The 15,960-nt window shown below is 35.4% G+C and overlaps 1 protein-coding gene across 4 annotated transcripts in view; it reads left to right on the top strand.

Moving 5' to 3' along the window:
- The first annotated feature begins 1,117 nt into the window (after positions 1 to 1,117).
- LOC135214925 (zinc finger protein 76-like) overlaps positions 1,118 to 15,960 on the top strand; it is a 29,447-nt gene continuing 14,604 nt past the window's right edge. Inside the window, exons 1-7 of one of the 4 annotated variants that reach the window (XM_064249410.1) lie at positions 1,118 to 1,308; positions 7,594 to 7,742; positions 7,863 to 8,205; positions 8,740 to 9,006; positions 10,099 to 10,228; positions 11,219 to 11,311; positions 14,038 to 14,055. In XM_064249410.1, the coding sequence (XP_064105480.1) occupies positions 7,604 to 7,742; positions 7,863 to 8,205; positions 8,740 to 9,006; positions 10,099 to 10,228; positions 11,219 to 11,311; positions 14,038 to 14,055 (990 nt within the window). In that variant the 5' untranslated portion in view covers positions 1,118 to 1,308; positions 7,594 to 7,603. Of the gene's footprint in view, positions 1,309 to 1,461; positions 1,540 to 1,636; positions 1,855 to 7,593; positions 7,743 to 7,862; positions 8,206 to 8,739; positions 9,007 to 10,098; positions 10,229 to 11,218; positions 11,312 to 14,037; positions 14,056 to 15,960 lie in introns of those variants that run through there. The other 3 variants (XM_064249418.1, XM_064249425.1, XM_064249433.1) reach the window with 3 other exon arrangements.

Below are 15,960 nucleotides of genomic sequence, written 5' to 3'. Positions count from 1 at the left end.
ATGTAAAAGCATCCTTTTGATACCTATATATAGTTTTTATAGCAGCCAATGGTAAAAGAAAATGTAATTACGATAGGTAAGTTTGAAGTAACAAAAAACGCTTGAATGTGATACTACAGTTTACCATGCAGGAAAATTAATACTAGAAATAATTGAACCAGGTAAACTAAGAGGAATACACACACACACACACACACACACACACACACACACACACACATATATATATATATATATATATATTATATATATATATATATATATATATATATATATATATATACCTTAATTGTGTTATGATTGGTAGCCTGCTTACCCCCACTGAATTCCGATCCCGAGAGAATACTAAACGGAACGGTAGACGCACATTACTTAATACATACGATAATTTCGTTAATGAGAGCCCGCGTCAGCATACACACACACACACACACACACACACACACACATACATATATTATATATATATATATATATATATATATATATATATATATACATACATATATATTATATATATATATATATATATATATATATATATATATATATATGTATGTATATGCGTGATATATTTGAAAACTAACATGTATAACACCCTTCTTATTCCAACAAAACATTTTCTTAAGTGAAGACCAAAGAAATAGCATGTCTGAGTAAATAAGAAAAAAGGTGTATTTAGATATTTACCTGGAATATGTGACCTCTTTGTCCTTTATATCCAGGAAAATTGTAACAACATGCGGACAACACTCAGTTTTACAAGTCTGGTTGGAATCTATGTAAATCTAGATCGAAATCGACCTGCTCTCTCTGTTGAGTACATAGTGAATTTGTAATTTGAGACTATAACCTTCAACATTTTGTTCCTGTTTTGCATGGTGCACTAGGAGGTAATCGATGAGTAGAAATTTAATGTGGTTATCAGTGACCTTCTGAAAAATTTTATAAGAAATTTACCGAACGTCAAACAGAAGAAAAAAATCTTGCTTATCAACTACAGATGCAGAAAAGGTACTTACAACAAAGCTCCAATTTTTATTAAATTTCGGAGAGAAAACGGACAGATGAAAAGGGAGGTCTCAAGTAATTTTTAAATGCGGCCATAATATCTCTCATAGAGCGGGAAAATTGGCTCCACTTTATCACATATGATGATTCTGATGGGAATTTAAACCAGTTTTGATTATTTTGAAAAGGGAAAACCGAGCAGATATGGAGAAAGAACCATCGCCCCTGCTTCAGGTTGTTGTTGTCTTGTGGACGAGCAATTGTCTACGATTGGCATAGCCATTAGTTCTGACACCGGTAAATCCGACGTTTTCCCTGTATTTTATATTAGTTTAGTTAAGATGCGGGTATGGGAATGAATGGTAGTGAAAGGTTGTTCATCTTGAGCTGTGCTAAATGAGAGAATAACGTTAATCGACCATGACAAACGTCGACTCCATGGCATGAATGGTTTGTTTACGGTTTTGATCGACCAGTGACCCAGTAGGTTATTGCCTTCTGCCGAGTCGTGCTCAGGTGTTTTTTAGGGTAAAGCCGAGACCATGAGTTTAGAATATTGCTGGTTTACGTCCCTTACTAATAATGGTCATATATAGCGTTGTACTTAGGCTTAAGCTATTAACCACCCGCCCTTAGGTTAACTTTACCGTAGACCGACCAAACTTGGACAGTCTCCTACAGTTGGCCTCCCCGAACTTTTGAAGTCACTGGAAACTTCTCAGTAGGCGGTCATATTTCGATGATAAGCACACTTTGGAAGAGATAAGAAAATTTCAAGGATTTCTCATCGGTCATTGGGGTTACTTTGCAAATAGGCTAGGCCACAACTCAAAGCTCAACAAGGTGGGCCTGTGTGCAAAGTTTTGAATTACCTATACCTAGTAGTAGGATGTTTAGTGTAGCTAGTAGGTATGCAGACTTGGAAGCCATGTAGTAGGCATCAGTAATTTTGCCTCCTAGCCTAGCTAGGCTACCTACTACCCTTGAGTAGCCTAAATGACCGAGCGGTGACATAGCGGCTACCTCTCTCAGAACGCGGCCATTTCCCGTAAAGGTGCTTGAATTATGCCATTATTTTGTAATTTAGGAGAAAACATGTTGGGTAAACAACCGCATGGACTGGCCCAACTCACCGATGGTCACAGCTGGCCACCCTCCGAAAAAGTACTTAGGTAGCCTATAGGTAACTCATCCTGACACCAAAGATGGTCATCAGTCATGAGTTGTTGTTGGTGAGAGGAACAACTAAAGACCTCTACTCTCCTTTCGAAGTAAGTATTTTCTCTAAAGTTAGAAATTAAGGCCAAATTTAAAGCTTTAAACAGAGGGTAATGAAAAGGGTGGCCAACGCAGTGCAAAGTTTACCAAAACGCTTTCGAAATTTCTACTTACGATTAAATAACTCAGAAGATTGACGCCATCTTGATGTTTGCGGAGTCGCTTGTGTCAAGAAACTTCCAATTTCCTGTGCTGAATACGTACACCACTTGTACCCATAGGCGCTGGGGCACTTTCATCACAACATCCGGAAAATGGTCCCTGGCCACGATGTTTTTAAGGAAACTACTGTTTTGGTAGAAGACGACGACGAAGAAGCGTGCACTAGTAGATAATTATTCAAGTGAATAATAAAACATCAATATTTTACATATTTATGATGATTAATTTGAAAATATTTGTTATTGAAAAAGTAACTCGATTCTTGACTCAAATTTAAGTAATTATTTTTAGGAACTAGAATGTTCTTTTAAGTCCTGTATTATGACGTCACGACATCTTGACTTTCGTACCTATTGTAAATGAATGGCTATACTCAACTTTCTTGCAAAACAGTGTACCAATTATTCATGCAGATTTTTATCAGCTATTCATGTAATTGTTATAATCGTAATGCGCATATATATCTTTATTATTTACTTTTTGGATATATGAAGATGTTTTACTGCCGGATTACAGCCGTAGTGTGACGCAATCGCTTTCGATCCCTGGGCCTCTGTCTGTTTTCGCACCGTAAGAAATTAAGGGGGCCGAATTTGCAATGACCAGGAAGTTGTTAAAAGATTAAAGTTAGAATTGAGGAGAATATGTTTTGATTGAGAAAAATGCAAATTTATAAAATAGCTAACTTGTAAAAAATATTTGATTACAAAAAAGGGATTTTGACGTAGGAAAAATCTATTTCTGGGGGAGGAAGCTGTGTCGCTCCCGTGAAATATGTCTGCTTTAGCACTATTTCTAGTAAAATATTGCTATAATACCAGAGAACTGCTAAATTGGACATGTCAGAAGCTTCTGACTCGCTCACCTATATAAAAGGTGTCGGTATAAAACTGGGGCGAGTGTTAAACACTACCACAGCAACCCCTCCCATTAGCCTTTTCCTCATCAAAAGACAACTAAGCAGCACTCTTACTGTGGGTTTCAGAGACAGTGCAAGCACGTTTTTTGGCAATATTTCTGTAACGAACACTCGTATCAGAACGAGATTTTGCTATAGTGTATTACACCCAGTGCCGTAATTTATAAGGGTATCATGAATCACTAATTGTAAAGAATAATGACACTTGTCCTTGTACCAAAAGACAAAAACTCCATTGTTCAGAAATGGATACAAACACAACAGTAAAAAGCTCCACCTACCCTCTCCCCCCCACCTCCACCGCCACCCCTGTCCTTCTTCCTTCCTTCACCTTCCCTTCTCTCTCTCTCTCTGTTGCCAATTGGTAAATGTTAAAGCAATTTTATCATTATTGCATTACTATGATTACTAGAATTCATGGAAACAGTTTATGATAATGCATTGGCGTATGTGACAGTTTATGATAATGCATTGGCGTATGTGTGAAGCTCCACTAATGTGGCAACGATGATTTTGCCATTCGATTACATTTATTTCTGGCATAGCATACAGTTATTAAAAAAATCAAAATACTACTATTGACTTAAATCAATGAAAAGTGCTAGCCAAAAAAAAATATATATAATCCACTAATCGTCGTCTGCTCCGCGATGGTTTTCGGCAGCCAAATGTACGTCAAGGTTAGAAAAATTGGATTGTATCTACTTTAGAAATATCTGTAATTTTTCGGGGCAATTTGGTTGCAAAAAAGGGATAATAGACATGAATTAAATAAACATTTTGAAGTAACAAAGTAAAGTTAAACTAAATAATGAGTAAAGTAAACAATTAAGGGAATAAAGCTTTGCATCTCATACACAGTGTTGTCACCTGACGCTCGTAACTGTGTTTGTGGAGTGAGTGCTTAGGAACCAGGAACAGCAACATGGTTCAAGTGCAACTTGGAGTGGATTAAGACCAATAATGTGTATAATTACAATCAAATAAGCACTGTGGAGTTTCAGTTGTGATGACAGTAAGGATAAAACTACCGATTACGTACAAGGTAAAAATGAATTCAGTTCAAACCATGACCCCAGAAATAACAAGTTTCATACTTTCACTAATATAGGCAACAAAATGTTGTTTTATTGTGCTGATTACAACTGCAATCTTGAGTAAGATCAATAAACGTTACATATATACGCTAACATTGTTCAAATGAGTGCTGGGAAGGCTGTGAAAGATGGTGGATAGTTCGTGATTAGACCGGCCAGCCTGACGATAGCCGCCATATTGGATTTCAAAACTGCCTTGAAAACATATTTTATGAAGAGCAGCACATGCTTATTTTAGTTCGTATGGGGCTTTCATATATCACATTATGTTGACAAAACTTCAATCTTTTGAATGGTATGCTTGGAGTTGTAATTGTTTTCTTGTTTCACCAATTAAATATCGGGTGTATAAGACCCGGCCAGCATGATGATGGTGGATCGTCCGTGATTGTTTACCCTATATTTTGAGAGGAGTGTAGAGGTCTCGGTGTGAATTCAAGTATTTTTTTGAGAAGGTGGCTGCTTTGTCGCCACTCGGTCATGTACCTTATATCCAATACGTATTCAGTGTTCACTACTTAGGGCGGGGGTCCAGGTGGCAGGGTCAAGTTAGGGTAATCCTACTGTGTAGGGGTCCAAATTCATGGCTACTCTGTGTTTTTGTTTGTTTTATTTCCTATTCTCCATGTCTTCTTTTAACAGATCTGCAAACAGAAGTATATTTTCTACTAATAAATGAGTAGTTTATTGCTTACTGAAGCAGAAATTGTAAAAAGATTAAGGAGACTAAAGTGCTGCATCTCATGCAAATAGTTTAGTGTGCCCACAACTGTGTTTGTGGAGTGAGCACTTAGGAACCTGGCACGGGCTGTTGCTCGAGCTTCAGCTGCCAATTTTTGAGAAATCTGAAAAATAAGCAGTTTATCTGCTTACGAAAGTAGAGCTGTACTAATTTCTCACAAAATTTTAAGGGTACGTGTCTTCTAAGAAATGTTTTTGCTCATGTTCCCCCATTATTACCTTTGTTTTTTTGACAATCTCTGCTTTTGTAGGCAGATAAACTACTAATTTTTTCATCGTAATTGCAGAGAAATTAGACCCCCTAAACTAGGATTATCAATTTAGTTATGTCTACCCCTGTCTTCCTACTCTGCGTCCACTCCCATTTTTGCATGCCTGTGTGATGTATACTTTGGGCTTCCCAGTCAGGAATTATTGTGGCAACAAAACCTAGGTAAAATTAAGGTGTATCCTTCTTAACACAAGTTTTCCTGATGATTTTTTTTTTTCATAATTTGTGTGCTGTTATTTTTTACTCAAGTTCAGAGGTCTAGTTTTCTATTTTTAGAGCAATTAAAAATCTTACCAGCTAAATACAGAGTAAAAGTAGGTCATTGGAATAAAATGTTTCTCTGTCATCAGTGTGTGTAGGCTACTTGAAAGTTTTAGGTAATTCTAAGGAATATCTCTGCAAGGAGACAATGTTTATCAATGAGATCTTCTTACTGAACAATTCTATAAAAAAAAGTGTGTAGCCAATATGATGCAGTACAGTTGGGGTCTACAGGCTCAGACACACCACTTTTATTAACACTGTAATAGCCCCAATCTAAGATGAGTGCTGATAGGTTCTTTGAGTAGCTTAGGCCTATTTCAAGAATTAATCCATCAATGATAGGCAGAGTTGCTGAATTTGATCTTACTAAGTCATGCTTGGCAGATTAACTGGTATTTATTACGTAGTCTTTTGACAGTTAATACTAGGGTTGGCCAATCTGCAAAGCCAACAAGATCTAGCCACCATTATTAGGTCAGTGAATAGTATTTTTAAACATATAGTCAAGTACTAATGCAAAATATTGGTTTTATGAAAGCTTGTGATAAAATAATAGTGGATTTGTTATTCAGTTTTTTTGTACATAGTACTTGGTTAATCCATAACACTACATTTTGTTTGATAGATTTTTATGATTACAACTATCAACCTTTGGAGGTTTTCAGTTTGTTTTGAATGAAACTGAGCTTCAAAACCTTTGAAAATTAATTTTTTAGCTTCAATCCAGATGCCAGTTTATGGGAACCAAGAGTTTTGGGTGGGGGAAACATGAAAAATGGGTAATTTATGATGGTTTTGAAGTTTAGAGTAATTCAAAACACATCAGAAACTGTAGATAGAACAAGTTTCATTTTTACTGCTAACCAAACCTATTAGCTAACTAGCTATGAACCAATGAAAAATGAGAAAAGCTTGAAAATACCTAACCCTGTACGTATGGCATAATTGCAGAGCTAACCTAACCAAATATGGCTTAGAACACCACTGCTCTCATACTTACTACAAGCAGTCAAAGCATTGTGTACAGTATTTCTACTTCAGTCCCTTCCATCAATTGGGTCCTGATTAGAAAACTACTGTACTCATTGGTAATTAACAAATAACTGCCAGTGTACCCATGACCTTGAAAATAGGTTCAGGCATTCCAGCACAGTTTTGTGTTATTATAAACAACTGAGAAAATGGTTAAGAGAAAATTTTCTATGAAGGAATATTTATATTATACAATGGAGCTCTTATAATATAACACAAATAAACACAGTAGCATCTTTTCATTGTTTTAGGAACAAAACTTATTCTACAATGCTGCGTTTTCTGTTCTTTTTTAGAAGTTCTTGTGTTTTGCAATGGGAACAGGTGACTGCTGTTGAATTAACTTTTTTCATTATTCTTGTAAAACTCGGCAGTACAATGGTTAAAATGGGACGTGCACGTCTGACATGAAGCCATTCCTGTACTGAAGTAATTCAGACTTGAACTGAATGGACCACCAAGAAGTTGACACATGCTCATCGACCAAATTGACCAAATTGACCAAATGCAACGCAACAACTCCGCTCTTCACAGTCTTTGGCCAGTTATGCGGTTAACAACGTATGCACTTGCAAATACTTTTTCGTTCCTACACAAATACAAACCTTCATTCTTTACATAGGGGATTTAACTTGCAAAAACGAGCTGGAATGGCTGTTTAACTTTTAGACAAGGTCATTAACTTTAGTAGACAAGGTCATTAACTTTAGACAGGTAAGCCAGATTGTATGATCATATAGTTAATCTTTTGCTGTTAGGTAGGTATGTAGTGCCCAGAACCTTCACACATTTAACCTATGTACTGTATGTTTTTTCAGGTTTTTGAAAATGGAGACAAAAACCGAGGTAATTGTTGAAGATGACGAAATGGAGGATGGTAGTATATTTGTCTGCTTTATGTGTGAGCAGGAATTCAGTAAAGTTTCCCTTCTCAACTCTCACATGCAGACTCACAAAAACATGCCAGGTATGAGTGGTAAATGTTTTTCTAAATAATTACTGCCCAACAGTATTTCCCTTATATATTTTGATTATTTTATATTTGTGATAATGGCACATCTATTAAATACTTTTAAACTTTCAACAGAAATGACCAAAGAGTTTCCTTCACGACGGCGTGGTAGAGGTCGTGGGCAGGGGAGTGGTAGTGGTGGTGGTGGTGGAGGTGGAGGTGGAGGTGGAAGGCCACGTGGAAGAGGAAGAGGCAGGGGACAAGGAAGAGGAACTGCGTTACCCATCCAAATTGACTTGGATGATCCCAAAGATGATACTGTTTATATAAAACAAGAAATAGTAGAGAGAAATCCAAAGAAAGATGGATGTGGCTACATGAAGCAAGATGTGGATAATAATAGAGTAAAGAAAGAGGAAGTAGTGTATATCAAGCAGGAAACTGACAGCAGCTGTGTAAAGAAAGCACAAAGAATAAGGTATACATATTCTGTACCATGTTTTGAATTGGGGACAGACTAGAACACACTAGTTATTAATGTAGCTAACTGACCAACCATTGAATGGAAGCTTAAAAGCAGCCCAAAGGAAACTGATGGATGGGTTAGGTGCTCTAAATGTCAAACTTTTAGGTCCCGTGTATTTTAGCTAAAGATGAACTGACAGATTATGATGAATTTTATATTAAATAGTAGTTAAAAATTTTTAGTTTCATGTTGTTAAGTATGACTTTATTATCTTGGTGAAAGATTATCTTGAAGAGTGATGGTTGGAATAATTTTTTTTGTCATTGTGTAATAGTGATTTTTAACCTTTGATGTCAAACGTATGATGTGGCTTTGTAGGGATACCTTGTTCTGAGGGATACCTTGTTCCACTAATACTTTGCAGTCTTCTTTGGAAACAGTTCAGACTAGTATTTAGTATTTTTATTAGTGCCGTGGGTACTTTTTAATTTGCTTTTAACTTTTTGCAAAATGTGAGTTTTTTTAAATGTGATTTTTCTTTTTCAGGCAGTATTTTCAGAGTCGTTTGTTATCATCAGGAAGAGGGTCTGAAAAGAAGGCCATAACTTTTGATGACGGAGATGATGATTTCAGTGAAGGCGGCTTGGGAATACCTTTGGCTGAAGATGAAATTATGATGGTTCCACAGCCAAGCAAGAAGATGATGCCAGTGAAGACTCTTCCATCTGCCATGATTGTGTCAACAGAACCTAAAGTATTCCATACACCATCTGCAAGTGGTGCACCTTCTACAAATAAAAAAGTGAAACTTAGGTATGTACAGCATTTTAAGAGTTGATTATTCACAAAGCAAGACCTAACTTTTTATTTTGAAACTTCCATGATTTTATGGGCATTCCTTCAGGGTTTAGGTATTTCTTTCTACTTGTATGCATGTCTACTATTTTTCAGACTTCAAAACTTCTCTCTACTTTCTCACCACATGCTCAAACCCTCTCAACATATTTCCCTGCAACATATTTCCCTGCATCAGGACACCACATCTTTCAGGCACATCCCTGTGGAATTTAATAATTTATAATATGAACTTCCCAACTCACTTCAATTATGTATTGCAGCATTTGATGAAATTACTGAATCAAAAGTATACATAACATGAGGTCAGTCTGAACTACTTAATAATATTAAAAGCTTATAAGTTTTGATGGGATTTGGCAGTAATTGTTCATAGTAAATGCCTTAACTTTTAATTTTCATTGCTTCATGCCCTAGCAGTTGACAGGATGAATGCAATACTTTTTGCAGAAGTGGATTCATGTATTCTGATGAATGACAGAAATTGCTCGATTTGTAAAAAGCTGTTATAACTTCGAAGAGATGCAGTATTGTTTGGTTTTCCTTTGGGCTTTCTATGTAGTTTTCCAACTTTTCAACTTCACTTTGCTTTGATTTTCCCTCCTTTTTTTAAGAACTAGTTCCTAGATATGTGACTTGGTAGTCTTGTTAATTAAATTAATAATAGTATTATTACAGATATAATCAACCAATGTTGCATGCAAAGTTCTGGAAGTACAGTAATTCCCAAGTAAATTTTTTCAGTCATCCGCTTAATAGTTTATTCAACTATTAAGGTTTTAAGAAAATATAGATCTTTAGGTCAGTGCAATAAAAGTTGAGAATTCTGAATCATATTAAAATTGATAATATACCAGTATTAATGAATATTTGATTAGTGTACAAGAAGTAAAATAAGATCTGAATCAGCTGATTTCTCTCTGCAGCTGATTGGGTGAGGCATGAATGAACTATTAGATATGGTTTGATTGTTGTGAAGTGGACTGTTTAATGTACATAATATGAGGGTGTTCGTTCCCCCTGAAAACCATTTTTCATTTTACTCTTCAGGAAGAAATTGATTGTGCAGGAAGTAGTGTATGAGGAAGTGGAAGATGATGAAGATGGTGAGGAAATTGTCAAGACTGTATCATCTGTACCTATATCTATGGCAACGCCAACTACAACTGCAGCCTCAGTTGTATGTATTTATGTATCCCTTGGACCGTTGTTAGCTTATCTGAAAGTTTTTAGTTTATTGTTTACATGGTGAAATTTAAGGTAAAAGGCAGCCAGAGTTGTATGCATTGGACCAATGTAGCTCATCTGAAAGTTTTTAGTTTATTTATATGGTGAACTTTCAGTGATAAAAGTCACGTGTGTTATTTCTTTGGCTGTTTAGAATGCTGCCTTGCAGGTCACACAGTAGAATTCATAATAGCAGGGAAAAGTTAATTATGTTTTCAACACAGTGACGTATTGTGTTATGGGGTGTCATTGTTGATGGAACCAACAAATAATATAAAACTTAACCTGACACTTGCAGAATTAAATAATGGGGTTGGATGTGTTGAGGTGATTAAGTGAGAAAGCTGAGAGTGTTTTGTCCCCGCATTTTAAGACTTTTCAACGCATTATTATTATTTGTTTATGATTGTAGCTAACAAAATTGATATCCTGTCAAGCTAAAGAAGGTTTGAAAAAACTATAGTCATTGAATTATTCTACTGAGTCAATGAAGTGAAAAATCAAGAGTTCCATACAAATCCTGAAACTGTAGGATCACTTGTGGTCACTGCTGACCTACCAGTCATGTAAGGTTGTATTGTCACTTGGATTGAGTAACCACCAAAATTTCAAGTTCATCGGACGAAGGGAACAGGTCGAAAATTGAGTTATAAGAATTGGCCAAGTCTAGTAAATAAGCAGACAAAAAGGCAACCTAAATACTAGTGTATAAAATGTTGTACACCTAAGCACTGTGAAACCAGAGAGAACAAATGTAGAATAAAAAGGCAGAAATAAATAGTGCATCTGTGGTGAATGGATGCTGTAAGGAACCTAGTTAGATGTCAAGTGTGCTATGCAAGATGAGCTGTAAGGTACCCTTGTGGAGTCCATAGCTGTAAGATTAAGGAAAATTTACAAGTCTAGTGCTTTAGCATTGTTCATTTCTTGGCCTTTTTTTCAGGTTATAAAAGAGAAGCCGCAATCAAAAGTTTTGTTGGACCCAGATGATGAGGAGGAGGAGGAGGAGGATGAAGAAGAGGGAGATATCATTGAGGTAAGGTTGCATATTAAAACTTTTGTCATGAATGCATGTATTAATATAATTTCTTATTGTTGTAGAATAACACCTTTGGTTTAGCTGAATGATATTTATTTGTTTATAATTACATTTCCTGCAGTGAATGATAAGGTATTTTCATCATCTTGGGGTTAAGCATGAAGGGAAATAAATTCTCTCCACATTCCTTCATCCTGTGCCTTTTTTTGCTTGAACTACCAGGTCTAGGTTTTCATCTGTTCTTTCTACACGATATCCTGGGCTCTGTCTATAGATCTTTGTCTTACTACATACATATACTATACTTCTTTTTAACTATCTGCTCCCTACCCCATCTTCTCATGTGTCCATATTGTCTTTCATTCTTTTGGATCTTATTCCATTTTCTTTTTTTTGGGATCCTATTCCATTTTCTTTCTTTTAGATCTTATTCTGTTTTCTAGCAATGGGACATCATATCTCTGCAATTTTTCATTGGTCATATGATCGTCTTAATTTACATAGGCCGTGAATCTTAACATTCTTGTGTACACTTCCTGCTTCCATTACACTTGTCAGTGCCATGTTTCAGTTGTGTAAAGAGTACAGGCCCATCAAAAACAAAAACAGAAATCCCACTGTATAGTAAAACCCATTGTATCTGTGGATATCACAAAACTAGATTTTGTCTAAGAATAAATGTGAAGAAAAAGAAGTATGTTGCATTGTCAGAATTCAGAATGCACTCTTGTATGAAACTATTTCACTCACACTCAAGAAGCTATGGAATATTACCCATACAGCATAAGATTCTTTTTGGATATGTTCTGGCCATTGCTAGGTGCTACACTAATACACAGACTCTAGAGGCTTGTATTTGACATTGAAAATGTGATAAAAAATGCATGTCTAAATTTGTTATCAGAGTCTATTACGTACTGACTTTTCAGTTGTCTATAAGAAAAAGTGTCTTGCCCTTTGCTCTTGAATTTCATAATTTCTGCAATATTTCAAACATCTAACTCACCTGGTAGTTATATATATAGCTTACGTCCCTGACGTCAGCTATATATATAACTACCAGGTGAGTATGTTCAAAAATTTATTTTATCATGAAAATAAAATTTTTCTGCCTCTTCACTCCTGATGAAACTATATCTTGCTTTCTGTCCAAAGGACACAGTGCTCATGATGCTCCAAGAGCTTTCACATATAATTCTTTGTACTCTTCAGTGCTAGCCTCTTTTTGTAAGGTCTATAGGGTTCTTGCATTCAAAAATTGGCAAGGCATCATGTTTAAATTTTATTTGTGAACTGTTCCTCAAGGGAATGCAAACCAACTGGCTCCTGTTCATATTTTGTTTCTTTTTGCCAGTAGTAGTTAAATCCTTCACTCATCTTACCTCTTGGATTACCAGATTCTTCCTACATTCCAACTATCATCTTATTTTCTTTAATTTTACTACAGTATTATTAAAACTTTATGAAAATGTCTGTTATCACTTTTTTGTTCCGTTGGACAAGTTACAGAACAAGGTGCTTTTAGCCAAAGCTCGTACTATGTTTTTACTGCTTCCCTCTCTGCAAGCATATTTCCATTATTTTTTATATCAGACCTCTGTATCCTTTGGATGGTGCAACATTAGGAATCTATTGTCACCTTCCTTTTCCTGCTCAAGTTCAGTGTTACTCATCTCCAGTCTATGTTTTGCATCCAGGCCTTTTCTTCTTCATTCACCTACCAGACTTGTTCTTTTGATGACACTCCATCTTGAATTTTTCAGTTGTCATATATTACTTCTGATTCCCTTAGATTACCTAAATGGAACTCATGGCAGTCAGATTCAGTTCCTCCAAGACAATCTTGGATTATTTACAATGGGGATACTTGAAATTCTGTTCATCTCAGTTATTAAAGCTTAGATTTTTAAATTATTTTACCGTTGCAGTATTGCTTTATATTTGGGGTGTTGCTTATATCTCCTTCAGTAAGATTGAATCTAAGGTAATTCATTGGGTCAGTGATCCCAGACTCACTTCATCTCTAATTCTCTTCATTTTGGGTCCAAATTGGCTTCCTTTTTTCCATTGAAACTTGATCACTGTTCTTTGAAGAGTAAGGGAATATCCCTTCTTGTGTGAAGTGATTCCATAACACCTGACTGTCTATGTACTGCTTCCTACAGTGAAAATCAGTATTTCTCAGAGTACACAGCATGCAGAATATTTCAGCTGCCAAGCCTTTAGAGTGTGTTTGCTTCTGTTTTCCTGACCTTTAACCACAGTTCATTTAAAAAGGTACAAAAGATCAGGTACTTCCTTCATGGCTGATCCTTGCCTGTCTTTGCAAGAGAAAGGTATTAGGTTGTGTGTTTCATTGGCCAGTATCCTGGGCAGTGGTTTTCACGGACCATTTTTGCTATTAGTTCACTTCTATGGTTAAACAAATCATAATGCTTGTTATATATTTATTTGCATATTGATGTCATGTTTTCAATATTTTTGTCAGAAATGTCAGTGGGAATTTTACTTGAGAGTCTTTTAAGTTTTTTACTTTTGTAGTAAATTAAGTCTTTTAACTTTTTTTTTTTTGTAGTAAATTGTTTCTTATATTTAGATTCATTTAAATTGAAATGGAAACCCAATTTTTCTGTTGTTATAGAATATATATCTGAAAGGGTCAGACTAATATGTTTAAGTCTATGTACTAACACCATTCTGTTTTATTTCTTGTTGCAACGCAGCTGTCAGAGGAAGATGATGTAAGTCTCATATTTAAATGTTGGGCTGGCTTGGTAGACTTTTACAGGTAGTCCCCAGGTTACAGTGCAGGTTCTGTTCCCGGCAGGGTGGTGTAAGTCGAAAATTGCCTTTACCCGAATAATCATAATTATAATGGGAATAAATAGCACTTACAGTGCCGTAAGTTTGGCTTACTCGCCATGAAGCAGTTAACAGCGCCGTAAATCCACTTACGGCGCAGAAAACTTGTGGTTAACAGCACCATGAGGTAAGCGCCGTAAGTCGGGAACGACGTAACCTGAACTTAACATAACCTGGGGACTGCCTGTACTCTTCCCCTTCTCCTCCCCTCATTTTATTTATTTATTTATTTTTTTTTATCTTTTTCTAAGAATGGCAGGTCACAACATATTTTGTATAAAGTCAGTGTTTACCTTTTTATCCACTTATAACTGTTTCGTCTAAAAAATTTCTAGTAATATTTTAAACTTTGAGCTGAATGTCAATGGTAGTATATCAATTACTTTGCTAATGCATTTCAGGAATAAATTTAATTTTAGTTTTTCACATAAGATTTAGAAAGTACAGGCATTTCAAGATCAGTCACTTTATGTGGAATACCTTTACTGTACAGTACTGGGATTTTACAAATGTTGTAACTTGTTTGTACTTGAATGAGTACATCTCCATTGGTGTTAGTTGCTGTTTTGCCTTTTTGTGTGTGTGTGTGTGTTTAGTAATGGAATTGTTTTAGTAACCAGCACTTAACCATTATATATAATGCATACATAACCATTGTATATAATGTGTATATAGCGAGGACTTTTCTTACTTTTTAATCTATTTTTTTTATTCTTATATTCCTCAACATTTTTTTTGTTTTGTTACCTATCACTTCTTCAAAAATATTGAATGTGGAAATTTCTTGCCGTCTTTTGGTTTCTGTTGGATTCCATCTCATATTTTCAGTTTTTTGCACTTACTTTATTGCCTACTAGACATGCTTGATTTGTGTCTTATAGGACAAATTTAGAAGACTGGTATGTACACAGCTATCTTATTGCAGTTTATGTTCAAGTTATTGTGTAAGTTAATGGGGTCTTGTGAAAAGTATTTGATTGGTTTAATGCCATTTTTTAAAGATTCAAAAATTTTCCATTGGACAGTGATTATATTTTGGTGTGGATATTGCACTGATTGTGGCTTTTCCATTTTTATTACTTAAATGTTTATGAAAGGAAGACAGTTGCTCCTTTCTGTTTATAAAATAAAATGTGAATGACATAAGTCGTGTGATGAAACCACTTCTTTGAAATAAGATATAAATTTCTTAGAAATCATATTCAAACAAGGATATAGGGTCTTGCACATTGTGTGCCTTTATCCCAAAAACTGAATCAGCCAAGGAGCTGTATCTGTGAAATAGAGTAAGGATTAAACAGTATTAAATGAACCATTAAATACTGTACAAAAAATCCCTTAGTGTTTCAAACTGTTTTTGCCTGTAATTCGCTGTTTATTCTTGAAGACTGGATGTAAATACCTTTTGTTTATTTATAAGATTTGTAAAGCATGATTATTTAAATAGTTATCTCTGAAAAGATAATATCATAACATGGCAGATGCAAAAATTACTTTTCATGGGTAAGAATGTCATGGTTTCTGAAAAGTTTTAATATTTGCAGTATGTACAGCAAAAACAAGGGGGCATTGGAGTGTAGTAGGCAAGTGAAGGGTGAAGGGTTTTTCTTTATTGCAGAGAGAGAGAGAGAGAGAGAGAGATGAAATTAAAGTTACTGGAATTTCTTTTAAAAGTTAGCTTAATACATTTTACCCTTAATACATAAACGGTTGGTAAAAATATTGGAGTGTGAAGATTACATATGTAGAGAGAGAGAGAGAGAGAGAGAGAGAATTACATAAAA

This window comes from Macrobrachium nipponense, chromosome 19, assembly GCF_015104395.2.
Source record: "Macrobrachium nipponense isolate FS-2020 chromosome 19, ASM1510439v2, whole genome shotgun sequence".
Taxonomy (NCBI): domain Eukaryota; kingdom Metazoa; phylum Arthropoda; class Malacostraca; order Decapoda; family Palaemonidae; genus Macrobrachium; species Macrobrachium nipponense.
Note: the sequence above shows the minus strand (reverse complement) of the source record. Positions and strands in the feature narration are given on the sequence as shown.